Source organism: Rhipicephalus sanguineus, chromosome 10 (genome assembly GCF_013339695.2).
Source record: "Rhipicephalus sanguineus isolate Rsan-2018 chromosome 10, BIME_Rsan_1.4, whole genome shotgun sequence".
NCBI classification, from domain to species: domain Eukaryota; kingdom Metazoa; phylum Arthropoda; class Arachnida; order Ixodida; family Ixodidae; genus Rhipicephalus; species Rhipicephalus sanguineus.
Genome location: NC_051185.1, coordinates 59,597,324 through 59,614,433, shown reverse-complemented (window position 1 = coordinate 59,614,433; position 17,110 = coordinate 59,597,324). Strand labels below are relative to the sequence as shown.

The 17,110-nt window shown below is 46.6% G+C and overlaps 1 protein-coding gene across 1 annotated transcript in view; it reads right to left on the bottom strand.

The window, feature by feature from the left end:
- Positions 1–17,110, bottom strand: part of LOC119406417 (ATP-binding cassette sub-family C member 3-like) — a 51,643-nt gene that overhangs the window by 23,635 nt on the left and 10,898 nt on the right. Inside the window, exons 7-11 of the mRNA XM_037673163.2 lie at positions 14,845–15,062; positions 12,080–12,256; positions 10,865–11,032; positions 8,322–8,512; positions 3,326–3,401 (exon numbers count right to left, since the gene is read on the bottom strand). Coding sequence (XP_037529091.1) covers positions 3,326–3,401; positions 8,322–8,512; positions 10,865–11,032; positions 12,080–12,256; positions 14,845–15,062 — 830 coding nt within the window. The remainder of the gene's footprint in view (positions 1–3,325; positions 3,402–8,321; positions 8,513–10,864; positions 11,033–12,079; positions 12,257–14,844; positions 15,063–17,110) is intronic.

Genomic DNA, 17,110 nt, shown 5'->3' with positions numbered 1-17,110 from the left:
AATCCCATATATATGGGACATCTCATATATGAAAAATTTCTGAAGGGGATCTGGCGCCAGGGCGCCAACAATCTATCGATACCGATCTCCGAGATGACTCAGATCTGGACGCCGATTCTCAAATAGAGAGTTGGCGTTTCACGGTTCTGTTTTAACACATGTTGACCGCAAGCTGTGCCTCGCGAAAAAAAAAGATACTTGAGGACAGTCATGCCTGTGAAGCTCATGAACATGCTTACTAAGAAAAGAGAAGTGTATATGGGATGAAGACAAGCACGTGCGAGCCGGGCTGCTTTCGAGAAGACCACGGGCTGCGTGTTTGAGACCTCTGCAGTTTAGGAGGTTGTCGACCTTTCGTTTGACAGTACGAGTGATTCTTCTCTTGACGATTTTGACAACGAATCAATTTCCTCCTCTATTTGCTGTTGGTGTGATCTCTTGAGTAGCATTATTTCTTTAATCTATTTTCAATCATGTTCATCACATGTTTGTGCACTTTTGACCTTGTATATTCACACATCTGTATTAGTTTGCCTGTTTACATAATTTTCATTGATGTTTGTTAAAATTCCGCGTATCTTTGTATACCCACTCCTGCCATAGCGCACTTAGCGCTGCAGTATGTGTAAATAAATAAATAAATAAATAAATAAATTAAGCGATAATAAGGGGGTGTTCGGTTTTTTGCTGCTATAGATTCTTCAACTCTTTTTTTAAATTGTGCACTGAAAGTAAGTTAACCTTATAGTTTCACTCGATTTACTCTCTGTTTTATGTGGGCTATCTCTCGGGATTTCAAGGCAGTCGATTGATAGTTTCCTAATCATTCACACATCCGCCGGAACATAATCATTTTTCAGATTACAGGTCTTTCGCAGATACTTCTGGTTATCCGAAGAAATAAGTAACATATATTGTAGGGGTGTGCGAATATTCGAGTTTCGAATTCGAATCGAATACTACCAAATCGAATAATTCGATTCGACTTTCGAATAGCTAGTATTCGAACTTTCGAATAATTCGACAGGACGAATATCTAAAACGCGACAAAGGCCAATGTTGCAAATTGGTGAAGGTGGGTTGGCTAAAACTAATGCTAACGTCATTACAATAGGCCTTTCGTTAAAACTTTCACCGATTTCCTAGTTCGAAAATGAGCGCATGTTTACTTTAGAGGAGATTATGTTATTTCGGCACGTAAAAGAAAAAGAAAAGACAAGAAAAGTGGCAAGCCCTTCTCAGCTTCGCTTCCGGACTTCTTGCATAGTTCGGTCGCATATGCCGCTACGGCCGTAAAACATCCCGACTTTGGCCCGCGAAATCCTTGATGATTGGTTTCAGATCTGAAAATTTGTTCACGCTGCACAGTCGCCAATGCTACACTGACCACTCGTTCAGAAAATCCGTTCTGCCAGAAACTCCCACCGTTTCGGCGCGCAATCAAAACGCTGCTGTGAACGGGCGCCCGAAAATTTTCGGGCCCAGAGCACCCATGGCGATGGAGCACAATAATGTGACCATTCTCAGCTGAGTCGTATTGCATGGCCATAGGAAAAAAAATCTATCCACTGTACCGCCCTCTGATACCCAGATTAAAAATGGCGCTGCTGACTAGAATGGCGGCTCTTCTGTCAACATGGTTGCACACCCATAAAAGCTGGAAAAATAAAAAAAAAGACTCGCGAACAAGCGCGAAAGCTGTCACCACGCCATAGCTTCCTTGATTTTTTTTGTCTTGCCGTAACTGGCGGTGCACGCTTCGATACTATTCGATATTCGATATTTTCGGCCACTATTCGGCACTATTCGATTCCAATTCGATTCGAGATGAAATTTCACTATTCGCACACCCCTAATATATTGTGTTCTTCGAGCGTGGGCGTAATGTGCAATAATTTACTGAAATAAAAGCCTTGGTAATCAGTGTACATATCTCAAGGAATAATTAGAAAGGGTTAGAGACGGTAGTTGTTTTGTAAATTTACGTAATGTGTATGAATTGATTTCATCTGGAATGTTATGTGCGCAATGTGCCTATTTTTTATGGGATCATGCGATGCCAACAAGTAATGCAGCCAAGGAAAGCGTACTGAATGTTATTTCTAGTTTTTAATTGAAACGTAGTAACGTAGTATTTATGGGATGTTGTAATTTTAACACCGCTTTGCCTTATTGTTTTTTGGCTTCGTATGTGTTTTGTCCAACACAACAACACGAAGTCATAATGACCTCTTGATCTATTTCCCTGCTTTCGTTCATTTTCTATGTGTTATTTAACAAATGTGTCTGCATATAGGTTCATACAGGGTGCTTTTTTTAGAAAATACAGATTTTTTAATAAAAATCTCATTACAGTAAGGCACCTGTCGTTTTCGCACATGAACTCCACGTCAAGGCGAAAATACTTTGCCGCAAATAAAACGACACTCTTGCGACTAATTAACAAAAGCTCATTAATTAACTTCTGAAATCACTGACTTCAAGGCAGGCGTTTATATTAGAAAGTTGTAGTGCGCGCCAATTTATGGCATACCTTTTTTTTTAGAAATCACAATAGTTGCAGGTCATCTCATTTGTGCCTGCCTTGCTTTTGCGCGTAGCGTTTGGTGCTTACCCGTTTGTTTCGAACTGTGCGCAAGAAAACCGCAATGTCAATATTTTATTATTTTTTAGGGAAGACTAAAACTCGGGAGCAGCCACTGCGGCGCTTCTTGTAGACAGGCGAAACAGTTTTTCGCGCCTCTTTATAGTTTAAGAAAGAAATAGATAAGCACTACCCATTGCACCCGAACATTAAGCTGTATACTTACGTATTTCGGAATGCTTGCCGATTTTCCTGACCATATTCTGCTTCAGCGCGCCTTCATTCAAATTTCGTCACCTCCCTGTCACCTGTCGTTTCGGTGTTCCGCCGCGCTTTGTGCGTTCCGGGCGCAATCAGTTTCGATTTCGCCCTTGAAATTCGATTATGAATATGCCGAACTCTATTCAACTTTAGGGATTTCTAAAAAATGGGTATGCCATAAATTACCATGCACTACAACTTTGTAATATAAACAACTGCACTGAAGTAAATAATTAGAAAGTTAATAAACGAGTTTTTGTTAATTAGTCGCGCCAACGTCATTTTAGCTGTTGCAAAGTATTTCCGTCTCGACATAGAGTTAGTGTGCGAAAAACGATAGGGGCCTGAGCGTCACTGATTTTTTATAAAAAATCTGTATTGTCTAAAAAAACATCCCGTATGCATACGCATATATGTGCACATTAGATACCTGTAGCTCGGATTATTTTAAACTAGTCATGCTTTTTATGCGTATCTTACCTTTGACGACGTTATAGTATCCTCTACTGTGACCCGTCCTTTGGCCTCATCCTGGTCTAATGTGTCCTTGTCGTCTCTAGAGCCAGAAAAAAAAAGGAGAAGCGATGTTGCAGACGAGCAAAATATTGTCTGTTTAGAAAAATTTATTGTATTACAGACGGTTAACATCAATAACAAATCAACATGACGTTTTCTTGCTAGAAATACGTTCACGAGAAGGACAAAACATAGTTCGGTAACATGGGCATAAATAAACACATGAAATAACAAGGTGGTAACACGTACAATTGATGTTTAGCACATTTACACGCACATACAAATAATGCCACAAAAAGCTAGGTACATATATGCACATTACATGGTAAAACAGAAAGCACAAATAAAATGTCAATTTGTACATCTTGCGTTTTTACATGTAAGAAAGTCAGCTACGAGAAAATTATTGTAAGACGGTTAGCTTGTAGGTGTTTTGACAGTCAGGCCTTCTTACAGGACCGCATTACATACCCTGGCAGCGGTGCAAACCATTTACAATGTATATTGCTTCAGATTTATTCTTAGTGTTTATTCACTCTAAGAATGAACTTGTAACTTCTTGTACGCTGGCCTCTTATTTGCCTGTTACAATAGCGACGTTCCAATGATAGTTAGGGCACCATACACTTAGTCAAGTATATGCTTTTTTTGAACGCTAGTGGTGGGCCAGCAAAACGGCGCGCTGCCAGAGGCAGCGGCTTCGCGGCGCGAGTTGTCACATTCTTCCAGAGATAGCGCCACGGTGCGCGCTGCGTATCAGCTTGCTGTCGCGTCGAGGCCGCATCGTCCGCCCGGGTCGCCACTGACTTTCGAGTAAATGTCGCCAAACGACGAGCAAGAAGTCGCCAAAAGTCGCGATTTTTCTACCAAATTCGCAAAAAAAATTCGCCATTCTAGACATGTGCGGCATACCTAGTAATAAAAATTTCCACTTATGTATAGCCCCGTAGAATACAGTACCATCCAAAACCCTGATATTATATTGACGTTTCTCAATGCCTGTCGCATCGCCTGCTTCACCATGGGAGTGCTTGGTGCTGGTTCTCCGGCTAACCGCAAGATGTGCGTGGTGGCGCAAGGGTGAATGAATGGAACGCTCATGATGTCCTTCCATCCCTGTCTGCTCGTTTCAAAGGCAAACGTGGGGTAAACCTTGGGCGCTCTTATATAAATTAACAGGATTAAAAGGTTTATTGAAGGTAACCCGACAGAAGTGTTACAGGAGCCGATCATTGATTAGTCTTACACCCTTTCATTGTGAACTGATATGATACCGGACGCCACCGACGCTTTCTTATAGTCACTTATATCTACACGCGTCAATCCAATGCGTTATAAATGAACAGGTAGACAATGCAAAATGTTATATAGCAATTGTTTTCATTGCGCACGCTCACCGAAAACAGTGGAAAATGCCTGAATAAATAACTTTTGTTGCACAAATAGCCGCGTATCCGCCTGCCTTCGCTATTCCAAGCTCTTCAGAATAGTTGCAGCTTTGGCGGTGCAAATGGCCGGAACACGCGGCCAACCGTCGTCTAACCCCTTCAGAAGCTAAACTTTAGAGAAGCTTAAAGCGTTTAGTGGCCTCGAGATCTTGGAGTGGCGCCCTCTCGCGTGTGATGTCGGAGCGGGGACGCCGCTCTCAACGGCGCTGCAGCAGCCGCTGCTCTTGTATGCGGATCGTCTGCTTCAGGCGGGAACTTTGTCGAACGAATAGCGTCGCGACGGTCAACTAACACCTGCAACGAATGTTTTCGAGTGTAATCTTCAAGTTATTTTAGCTGCGGCCCAATCGACAGGGCCAAGAAACCCCCCGGATGGCCGACGAGTGCGCCGATGCCACCGATCGCATTGTTGGTAAGAAAGTGAAATTATGTGTGAGTGTTCTCACTCGTTATCTTGTTACCGCCGTACGATTCTAATTAGTTTGGGTGTTTCTTTCGATATTTTAGTAAGCGTGCCGTTCTCCAGCATCTACTGGTATGCAGATAAAGCTTGAAAGGTCGCTGTGCCTCATCGAGGGCGAGGTGGTGCACGATGCAGGCCATGTTGTTGAATGCGCAGTCGAGGCCGTCAACGGAGATCGCATCGCAGCTCTCGTCCTGCAAACGAGTGCGCAAGTGCCGCCTTGTTGCACACCCCCCTGCCGATGCCCATGATCGCAGTTTGTCCCGTAATGTTGGTTCAGTGAGAACTATATTGCGTCGTAGTTCATATTAATACCGCACATGGCCGTCGCATGGGTATTAGAATATAACAAATAGTTAATCTCTGATTATACCACGCACAGGGCCTCAGAGATTAACGTGGCAAAGGCAAGGTGGGTCCATTTTCGCGCCACGCGTAGCCTAACGAAACGCTTAAAGAGCTCCGCTTTTAAAAAGGTGTCTGCACTGCCTCAGGTGAAAACTTTTAGAGAATGTGCACTAAACAGCAGTAACAGGTTTCGCTTATGAATTTATGATAAGCAGTCCGCTAGGCGCGCGCTTGCCTTTATAAATAAAATACGTATGTACACCATCCAAATGCAGCCGTAGTCTCAGATATCCTGCGCCGCTCAGCTGAGCTCACGAGGCGCGCTTACGTGCGACGCGGTTCGGAGGCAGCGTCGTCGGCTCCTTGTCTAGGGGCCTTCGCGGCAGGTTGTGGGACGGCACCGCACCTGGTGTAAGTCGCCTATGCTTATAGCCTGCGTGCAATAAATGGCTTAAGTATTGGCGAGGCGCTTAAACACGGTCACAAGCTTACCTAAGAGTGGCGCGCACGGTGGCTAGCAGAAGTCACTGTCCGCGAAGTGCTTGCTGCACACGGTCGATGAAGGCGTGGGTCGCATTCCCTTTCTGAGCTTGACGATCCACTCCTTCTTCAGCTTCGGGTCCTTAGGGTAGTTGTGAAAGCTAACGCCTTTTTCACGAGTGGACGAAGTACACTGAGGCACAGAGCAGTACTTCACCATTGCGCAGCACTCGCCGCGGAAACAAGCGGCCGCAGTTCTAAGAAACAAAGAGGTGCAGTTCTAAATGAACGTTAAAAGCAATCCCACGGTTTTTCGAACAGCGTCAGTAGCCATCATACGCAAGATAACCAATTGAACTGCTTTTTTGTTGTGATTTACCACAACGGTGGTTTGGACACGGCGGTGGGCCTACGTAGCAGACGAAAGCGCGCGAATCCCCGCTCCGACGTCATACAGGCGCCGTTCGCAGCGCCGCCATCGGTCGCACACCAGGCCAATAGCCATAAACCTATAGTCAAACACCGCCGCCTCGGGGCACGCAAAGCAGTCCGTTGACTTATATTTCGTTAGAGTGTCGCTAAGGGACGCTCCAGTAACTCCTGCACCTAGATGAATTGAGGAGATACACACGAGTTACGGGACAGACATACTGAATGACGCGTAATGTACACATTCTACTCGTGGGTCTAAAACCAAGAAAAATACAGAGGATGTTGCCGCTCATTCGTTGGGAAGAAACTGAGCTTAGGATGCATAACTCAATGGAGACGTAAGCCGAAAATCGCCAAAAATTCGCCATGTCGCCATTCACTATTTTAGGTCGCCATGGGCCTCTCAAGTTCGCCAATTTGGCGAAAAGTAGCCACCATTGGCAACCCTGTCTTCCGCATACGCTAGGCAAAGCCCAAGATTTATCTCTCACAGTGACAGCAAAGAATGGCGTCCATATGGACGAGTGAACAGTGTAGTGTTGGGTAGTCTGGTGGGATGTGCCCTTGTGAACATGCAGAAGATTGTGGCTAGTATAATCTCTAACCAATCTGCTTTACCGGTAGATATTGCATGCTTGCATCTACTCTCGATTACGGGAGAGCCGGCCATTTTTTAGACTGCTCGGAGAGTTATAAAAAAATAACAGAAATAAGCGACATATGTTTAAGTAATAAGGAGCCGTAATGTTATTCGCCGACGCTCTTTTACGCCTTCGCTTTTGAAATATGCCTCCTTCTGTAACCCAACCCTTCGACTCTTTGTTTTAGTCACGTTTACACTGCATGATAACGATATCGGGCTGCTTCATAGGTCACATTCCCTATCGAAACATTGGGTCGCACAGTGAGTAGTAATAATACTGAATGTGATTGAGAAATTCTAAGGCTGTGATGTCAAAGGCTTTCACTTAACTATATAAAAAGAAAACGTGATGTCCCGAAAAAAAATGTCAGAAAAAGGCAGTTTCCAGCAGCTTTCCATTAAAAACGCTCGTGCACACTCGTAACATTTGGAATCACTCTTGCAAAAAAGTTATTTTTGAACAGGTCTGGCCCCGCAAGAAATGTTATTTTGTCAATATTATACAAGTATTTTAAGCATTGCTGGCAGACTGTGCGTATGTAGCAACAAGGAGCTGTTACTCATACGCGTGCGCAGGATCCCCCATTAGGGGGGGCGGGGGGGCAAAGTTTCACACCCTCCTCCCAGCCGCTGGCGAACGAAGGGATGACGTGCGTCTCAAAATGGTCTGCCTTTGGTCCTTGGTTTTCCGGAAGTAAAGATGGGCAGTAAACACTTCTTGGATTACGACATCAAGCGCCTTCAGCCGCCTTTATCCCCAAAACCCTGCGTGGCCAAAACCCTGCTCTTTAAACAATGACGCGACAGTTCTATCCAAATTAGTAAATGTATGGGGCACCCCGCTCACTTTAAGTGAATGGAAAGGAGGCCACCCTGCCTGCCCCTCTCCCCCCCCCCCCCCCTCCCGGCGCACGCCTATGCTGTTACTGTTAGTTTGGACCGAGCCTACACACAACGACAGACAAAGCGAAGAGACTTCGATTAATGCTCTCGCTGTCGAGTGGATTCTATACTATAGCTCGTGTCACTAAAATTTCCGAGTGACTGGCTTTGAACGACAACAATCACGCCTATGTGAGCATACAGGGATTACCTGCCTGAGAGTGGGGAAAAATAGGTGAGAGAGTGAGCGGTAAGCTTATTCACCTCCCATCTGTGGTCGACATCTGCCTGGCCTTGGCCTGCCTGGACTCGGCCGCACGCACCGTGCGTGGCGTGTCCTTGTGCTGCAGTAGCTCGGACACTGTGGTGAACACCGAGGCACTGCCGCTGTGCATAAGCACGAGTAGGTCCATGTGCTTCAGGAGAGAGCCTTGGTTGCAAACCAGAATGCGCGTCTGTAAGAGTCCAATAGCGATGCAAGGAAGTGTATGACGCGTGATCAATAACCTTGTACACACGGGTGCAAATACGTAAGCATACACGGTTATCGTCAAGGAGAGTTGCTAATAGTTGCTGCATTAGCCAAGTGATATGCCTTGACAAGAGGATAAGGAAAGAAGCAGCAGGCCTTGACTCCTATATTAGAAAGCTTTCTACGTGACATGAGAATGAGAAATAAAGTGAACAATAAGATAAAAAGCAGGGAAGTCACTTATGCGACAACACCCTGTTTGCTATCCTGTTCTGGCGAGGAGAAATGGAAGGGTAAAGGAAAAAAACCAGAGAGCACAAGATGCAAGACAATCAGGAAGTGGCGGGCTTCCTTCAATGTTTTCACCAACACATTCGAGACTGTTTGGGGCTAAGGACTACAGTATGGGCTTGACTACAGAACATGGAACGATATAATTTTCAAGTAGGGTCTAAGTAATAGCGTAGTATGCTCAGGCAGATACGCAATGATTGGCATAGATTTTGAAGCAGTAATTAGGTCTGTTTGCTTCTTTCGAGGGGGTTTAAACGTGGTGGGTATGCAGTGATGTTTGAAGCTCAGATTTGGAGTGCTCGAAAGAGTTACTTGGAAATAACTGCAATGACTTTCATTCGGTGATTACTGGAGCTCAAGACAACGGTGTGCACCTGTACCGGCTACACTCATAAATTTGAGTCAAGTTCGTGTCGGTTGGTATAGGTGTTGGTTGACAGACAGTTCTGGCATGTTTTGCTGCAACCTACTGACCGTCTATTGGTGATAGACATTTAGCCAACTCGAAATAGCAGATTAAAGGTCTACAACCCCTTAATCGTAATATAGCATTGACCCGGTTCTGATTCTCTCGCTTTCCGTAGTTTCTCAGTGGGCGTATCTGCGCTTTGCCTTCATTGCTATGAACCTGTCGATTCACAGCAATGAAGGGTATCATGTTAATACAATCAACGTATACAAAATTCCTACAGTGATGCGACAAAACACAGTGCTTGTTTTTAGTGCGTCTTGAAATAACCGTAGCGCGCAACAAACACGCACACAGACAGTGAAGCGAAGAAGACACGGAGTTACGAACTGTCGTCCACGTGTGCTCTGTTAACGTACCTTTGTCCTTGCGCCCCACAACAATTTAAAGATGACGAAGGAGCAATCACTAGAAGTCAGTGCCATATACGACGTCAGGTGCCTTCTCGTTCCCTCAGCGCAGGGTAGTCAAACAACTGCTTTTCTGGTTAACCTTCCCGCCTGTCTTTCTGTTTCGCTTGCTTCTCCAATTAACATGAGCGTTCACTGAAATTGATCGCGTTAGAAATTATTAAGCTGCACTGGTGGAGCGGGACTCGCGAGGCTGTGTCGAAGGCTTTCGCAGGGCTGCGCGGTGAGTCGTGTCATGGTTGGTGTATTTCTGCTAGTCGGCCAGGCTCAAGAAAAACAAGTGGAAGCGCGAACCCGCGCAGCTATGTCACAGTAAAAGTGGAACAAACAAACGAAAAAAAAAACATGGCAGCTCCACTACTGTGAAACCTGAGGAAGTGCGTAGCACGGGCACCCAGCGATTCCCGTTCGTAGGGTTCCCACTGCTCCTTTTACGAAAGCGTCGATGACCCCAGTGTTTGAGGTAAGCATGCAGGGTTTCCCTGGCACCAGTAGAATCTTGTTAGGGAGGTTCGCAAACTCGGTATGCGACATGCGCGCTACCTTTTGCTGTACGTTGTTGACTTCCTGCTTGTTATGGCAGTTGCGATACGTGTCGTCTGCAGCGAGTTCTGTCAGGTTGTTTCCGCAACAACGAGCCGGAGAACACTGGTGGAAAGAGCTATCATGCTTTTGGCGAGGTGGTGGCGCAATTTTTTGCGCAGCGCGGGAGTCAGGCGCAGGTTTCCGAGGCGTTTTTACCGATTTTAAGTTAAGTATTGCGATTACTCTTTCGTTATGTATGTTAATTATGTTATTTTAGACCTTGTTTGTTCATTTTAACCCGGTTTTGAGCATTGTTAGCCTTGTTGTTGCCTGTATTGAGCGCTTTACTGTGAGGGTGATCACGCGATATGAGATGCATGGATGGACGACAAGCCTGGCCCCTGAAGTGCTGCGCACTTAAAAAACTGACAGCGAAGAAACCGCGTAGCTACACCAGCCGGAATATTTTGTTAGTGTAGCTTGTCAGCACCACGAAAAGGTTGGTGCGCTTCGTCGGCCTGATTTAGAGCAGGAGCATGGCGCGCCCCGTGCACTTGGCACATAGAATAGTATCCATGCACAGTAAGGGCGCGCATGCAGAGTTGAGTGCGCACAGATGCAGAGAGATTGCACATACCGTGTTTCGGAGCAGTCCGTTCTTGCCGATGACGTGCTTGAAGACCCTGGCTGCCACCGTAGGATCGAGTGCGCTGAGCGGATCGTCAAGCAGGTAGATATTCGAGCAGCTGTACACTGCACGGGCGAGTGAGATGCGCTGCTTCTGGCCACCGCTCAGAGTCTCACCCTGTTGCACGGAAGCGGTTCAAGAAAGGTGGGGTTGTACAGAATGGACGCATAGATTACAGAGGAACGAACAAGATGACAGTCCATATTCTGGGCTGTGCAAGCACACTACTACAGATAATTTACTTTGGCAAATCATTGCAAACGTACCAAATGTACCAGGCAAACGTACCGCCTCCCTTACGTCCCTGTTTGTGAGCGCTCGATATGTTTTCAAATTCCGTTTACCAACACGCCTTAAAATGGCAATGCTAAAGTACCAGGCTGTTGCACTGGTACCATTGGTACACTTAGTGGTTGGAGTGGTTTAAAAGAGGATTTTTTCTGCGCACCTAACAAAACAGTTCAAGCTGGCTGACCTAAACAGGATTCACGACTTGCGCTTTGTATTTCATGACTTACGCGTTGTGGAATGTGACTCATTTCGTAACTCATTTACTAAAGAAATTAACGAACACGCCATTTGCGTTTGCTTGCATGGGAGTGATGAACGCACTGCCTCTAAAGAAAAGAGCAATATCTAAGTGAGAAGGTTCCGAGGAGCGGACAATGGATCACATCGTAAGTGTTTGAAATGTTTTCGGCACAATGAACGCGCCATGGTGATTGGGCGGCTATGGTGAGGCGCTGCTAAGTAGGAGGGCTCGGGTTCAGTTTTAAGCCATGGCGGCATATGAATGATCAAAATGCAAGAAATCCATGTGGTTAGATATAATGCACGTTAACCAACCACAGAGTTGATAGTTAACCGGAGTTTTCCAGTATGATATGCCTCATAATCATTTCACGGTTTTGGCACCGGAACTTATTATTTTTTTTTTGCATGTAACGGCTCGTAACTTATGCACAAGTGTTCATGGAAGCACGTCACTGTTGTTACAGATATGCTTGTTACCTACTGTTAACGCGAGGGGAATGCATCCCCTCGCGCATCCCTAAGGTTCATCTACAACAACGTTGGCAATTAACGTAAAAAAATGATAGGAATGTTCATTCCTAGGATGAAAACTTCAAGGAGACAATAGTACCGCTGTGATATGCGTCTCACCTTCTCTCCAACTTCTGTGAGGTCACCGGCAGGAAATGAGTTGAGGTCGTTGAGCAGTTCGCAGGCCTTGATGACGCGTACGTACAGACCAGGGTCGAACTGTTTGCCGAACGTGATGTTGTCCCTGACGGTCATGTTGTATATTGCAGCCACCTGAGATACGTAGGCAATGGAGCCCTGCAGAGAAAGGGTTGTCGTGCTTTCATGTGCAGCTTTGAACTTTTCCTCACAAAGTGATCGATGCGTCGCACTGGAAACGCCCGTTACGTTTCCTACAAAATTTTCCTCGAGGAGCGATTTTTCAGCTATTCGCCTTCGTATTCACTAGAACCAGCAATGAAATGTACTCAGTTTTTAATACGTGTTCAGCTAACCCCTGATTCAAAAGAAATCACCTTTTTTCCTTCATTCATAGCGAGGGTCTCGTCCTGGCACACTTGATGCCTTCAGGTAATATGCGAGGGATTATTGGTCAGCTGCCCGCTCGTAAAAAAAGATCACGTGCTACGTGACGCCAACAGGCTGAAAAAGAGTGTTCCACGCTTGCCTTCATGGCTGCAATCGGTGCTGACTAACACTCTTAGGTTTACATCCACATATATACCGCATAAAGTGGACGAGAGGATGACCGCCGCCGTAGCTCAGTGGCAGAGCATCGGACGCGTAATTCGAAGGTCGCAGGTTTGGTCCCTGCCGGCGGCAAGTTATCTTTTTGTCCACTTTACTTTCTTTACATTTACATTCTAATTACTACAAATAACACCCCCGATACTTTGCTTGGCATTATTGTGTGTTAGTTCTCATTAATACTGCATCAAGATAAAGCTCTTTGTATCACTTATTCAGAGGACCCTGTTAAGTTGATGTTAGCGTATGCATTTTCTTGCCATATTACGTTTTTGGACTGCCCAGACTTAACAATAACTTGCAATAATGACTGCTATAAGCGTTACCTATTTCCTTGAATAGTAAAAAACAGACATAATTTCTCGAACGACGTTGAACCTGTCAGATTCATTGTACACGTTGCCACAATTTTCTAACTAAATTATTGTTTAGTAGATTACTAGTGTAGCTTTCTATGTTGTTTTGCCTAGCTAATACTGGTTTCATTTTCATTGGCTTGTTTTCACATATGCTGCAAATTTTACATTTGCTGTGTTGTGAAACATTTCCTATAACTCTGTCCCGTCTTACTTTCTACCTCTGCTACATCACCACATTCAGTCGTAAATTAACTTCACGGTTTAAATGTGTGGGATGAGTGGGGGTTAAACAACTGCTAGAGCTGTTTCGAACTTCATAGAAACATGGAATAATGCGGCGAAAAGATTTCCATTATCATTATCATCATCACCTTAATGTGTCCACTGCAGAGGCAAGCATCTCCCTAGTGATCTTACCATTTATTATTTCTTGCGCCAGCTGGTTCTCACTGCTATGAAAATCTAGCTGTAATAATCAGCGAGGCGCGTTTAGCACAAGAAGGTCACGTTATTGAAGGTTAGCATTTCTGTCTAGAACAATAACTCCTCAAATAGCGAGAGATGAAAAAAGGTTTTAAATGCGAATGCATTTCTTAGTCGGGCTATGTGAGGCATCCGGCGTTGTCCGCGGCGCCCTCTCCCATAGTAACAGCTGCGGGCGCGCGCGCTTATCCTCGCCCCTAGCAACCGGAGCATGTGGTGCGAGAGAGTGCAGGAGAGGGTAGCTGCAGTGCTTCGCCGCTCCCTCTCTCGCCGTTCGCTCTCTCTCCTCCCTGCGCCCCACTCTCCCGGCCGCTCGCGCCTCACTCTCGACCGTTCGCTGGCTGGGCGCATCTCAAGAACATCCGGAAATGTGTGCTCGAGACGCCGCTGTGAAACGCCAACGCCGAGCCGAGAACGCTGGCGCCCCACTCTCCCGTCCGCTCGCGCCTCACTCTCGACCGTTCGCTGGTTGGGCGCCTCTCAAGGCGATGGCAGAAGTCGGTGAAGGCGAATGTCTGACGGCAACGGTACCCTCTCTCGGCGCAAGGAATGCATTCGCATTTCCTCACGATTCCCTTCGGGGAGGTGGGGGCATTTTATTCTCATCGCTGTTATGTGCTTCGCCTTCGGTGCATTCTCCACACCACTTCAGCGTTTTCGTAGAGGCGGCACCCAATAGCTTTGTTTGGCCTTAGGCAGGACTACCTCGTCTTTGATGGAAAACAACAATTACGCAACGAGCTGCAATTGAATAAAGAAAAAAGATGAGCCATTCCACTCGGTGAAGGCGGATAACCAGCGAAGCCGTTTAGCACACGGTACAGAGGTGACACAGAATTTCGAACCATAGCCGATCACACACCTTGCAACAAAATCCTAAGTGTTTGTCCACAAAGTCCTTTTTGAATGTAGCGTATGCTCCTTTAAAGCTTTCCACTTGAGCGGCATGCGTCTTTTTGTCGAGACATGCGTCACTTTGTCTGGCTTGCCGCGTGCTCTTGGAAGGGTGAAAAGCGGGGTTTGCCCAATTTGCGTAGCACATACGTTTGCGTTTGCCCGCTTGTGTGTTCCTTTCTTCATTTTTAGTGGAACAATGGTGGGTAGTGTTGCTTACCCAATTTCAGTGGCACATACCTGCGCTAGGGGTTTTGCACGCATACAGACACAGCCAACTTATATACAGCTTTGCTGTGAAAAACAACTACTGTCGGTCCTGTCATTAACTCCTCAGGATCCAATAAAGTTCGTTTTCTGTCTCACCGACATACTGCAAAGCGGCGCAGACAGCATACGTACCGATGTGCGAAGGATGCCTCGAGTGCGATGCATATCTCCCAAGATGGCGGCCAGTAGAGAGGATTTCCCGCTGCCGACGAACCCTACGACGCCCACCAGAGAGCCAGGCGCCGCCCGGAAGGTGACGTCCCTGAGTGCCGCCTCGCTGGGCACCGGCGAAGACGTGTGCGACGAGTGCTGCGTCCACGAGAAGCTGCACTCAGATAGCGTGACCTCACCTGCGCAGTGAACAGGTCCGCAACGGTTGCCGTGCGCAAGCCAAGCACAACCATAGTTCGCGGATGCGTTGACCCATTAAGGCCCAGTGATTACAATTAGAATAGCTTTTGTAGGTCAGTCTGCATCCACGTGATTAACTAATTCTCTTCCTCTACAGCCCATATTTAGCATCCGCTCGACATTCATTGGCAACCTGGCAGACTCAAGAAAGACACAGTAGTGAACGAAGAAATAACAGTACCGCTTGCGCTGCTTCTGCAATTCTGCTTCTGCACTTCTTTAGGCGAAAGCTTTAGTTTCGCGGCCGCTTCAGCGAAACACGGCAGGCGACTGAAGCGGTACAAACACTCACGTGACAAGCTTCAACGACTACATCATGACGTCGCGTATCAGAAATCGGTGGCGTCATCAGGACGTCGTCACATGACGTCATCTGGTGACATCTTCATGGAATGTCATCAAGTGACACCGTCGCTTGGTCGAAAAGTGGGCCGATCCCCGAGGATGTGCAGCACCAACTGAGGTGAAGAAGGCTTCAGGGAAGAGGGGGGGGGGGGTCAATGCAACCGAGTGCGAACGTTAAATTTAAGTTAGTGCTTATCTCTAACAGGAGACGGGAAGAGAGCAGAGTGGGTCAGGGAACAAACGGGGGTTAAGGATATCATAGTTGAAATCAAGAAGAAATGGATATGGGCCGGGCACGTAGCACGTCGGCAGGATAACCGGTGGTCATTAAGGGTAACTGACTGGATTCCGAGAAATGGCAAACGCGTGAGGGGGAGACCGAAAATTAGGCGGTTAGATGAGATTAAGAAGTTTGTAGGTGTAGCTTGGCAGCAGAAAGCACAGGACCGGGTTGATTGGCGGAACATGGGAGAGGCCTTTGCCCTGCAGGGGGCGTAGACAGGCTGATGATGATGATGATATCTCTAACAGCGCGGCTCCTTATGTTTTGCAAGTATGGACCCTAGTTGTATAACTTAATGCATTACCAACTGTGCAGCAGACTTTCTCTATCACGTGTTACCGAGAGTGAAACATGCTGCTGAATATTTCCTCGTTGCATACCGCATTTCATCATCACTGACATAACTGTCACCACCGTGGTCACCATGTTTGAGTTTGGCTGCTGCATGAAAGGACTGTAGATCGAAGCCGGGGTTCACTATTGGTGCCGGCCCGCTCGCTCTCAAGGTTTAACCAATCAGATAGCGTCGAAATGGACAGTCGACTTAGTGTACAATTACGGGCCCATAGTATGCTCCGCAGAAAAATAAGAGCGTGGAACAATGGGTGACTGGACGGGGCTGGCCTTTGTGCGTGCCCCTGATTGCGCAACCCAGTTCGGAAGCAGTGACGCAATCTGTCAAACCGTAATATATATCTCTTTCGTGCACACACACGCACGCACGCTCACTCACTCACTCACTCACTCACTCACTCACTCACTCACTCACTCACTCACTCACTCACTCACTCACTCACTCACTCACTCACTCACTCACTCACTCACTCACTCACTCACTCACTCACTCACTCACTCACTCACTCACTCACTCACTCACTCACTCACTCACTCACTCACTCACTCACTCACTCACTCACTCACACTTTGTATAAGGAGCGAAATGCGCAAAGCTCTTCGATCGTTGTTCTCGAGGCTGGAAGCCCATTGGTTTAATCATCTTAGGTAATTAGTGTCGCCAATCCGGCGATTGGCTGGTAACCGTTCTTACCGGCAATTTAACTTAGAGATATGTAAGTGTCTCTGATCTCCTTACCCATCACCAGAGTCGTTGTCACAGTCTCTTCATTCCGAGGAGCGCTGATGGTCGGTCATTAGAGAGAACGGCGATGGGAGGTCTGTGTGTAATAATCGGATGGTTCCGAATCTCCAATGGAGTCTGGGTTCCATGCATATACACGGGCTGGGTGGAGTTGATATGCGTCCAGGTTGACTGCAGCCCAAAAAAGTGGTCCTTACTGTTCGCCCGGAGTGCTGGCCTTCCGGCTTTGAAACCGAGTGGCTCTTTCGGCGGAGGAGTCG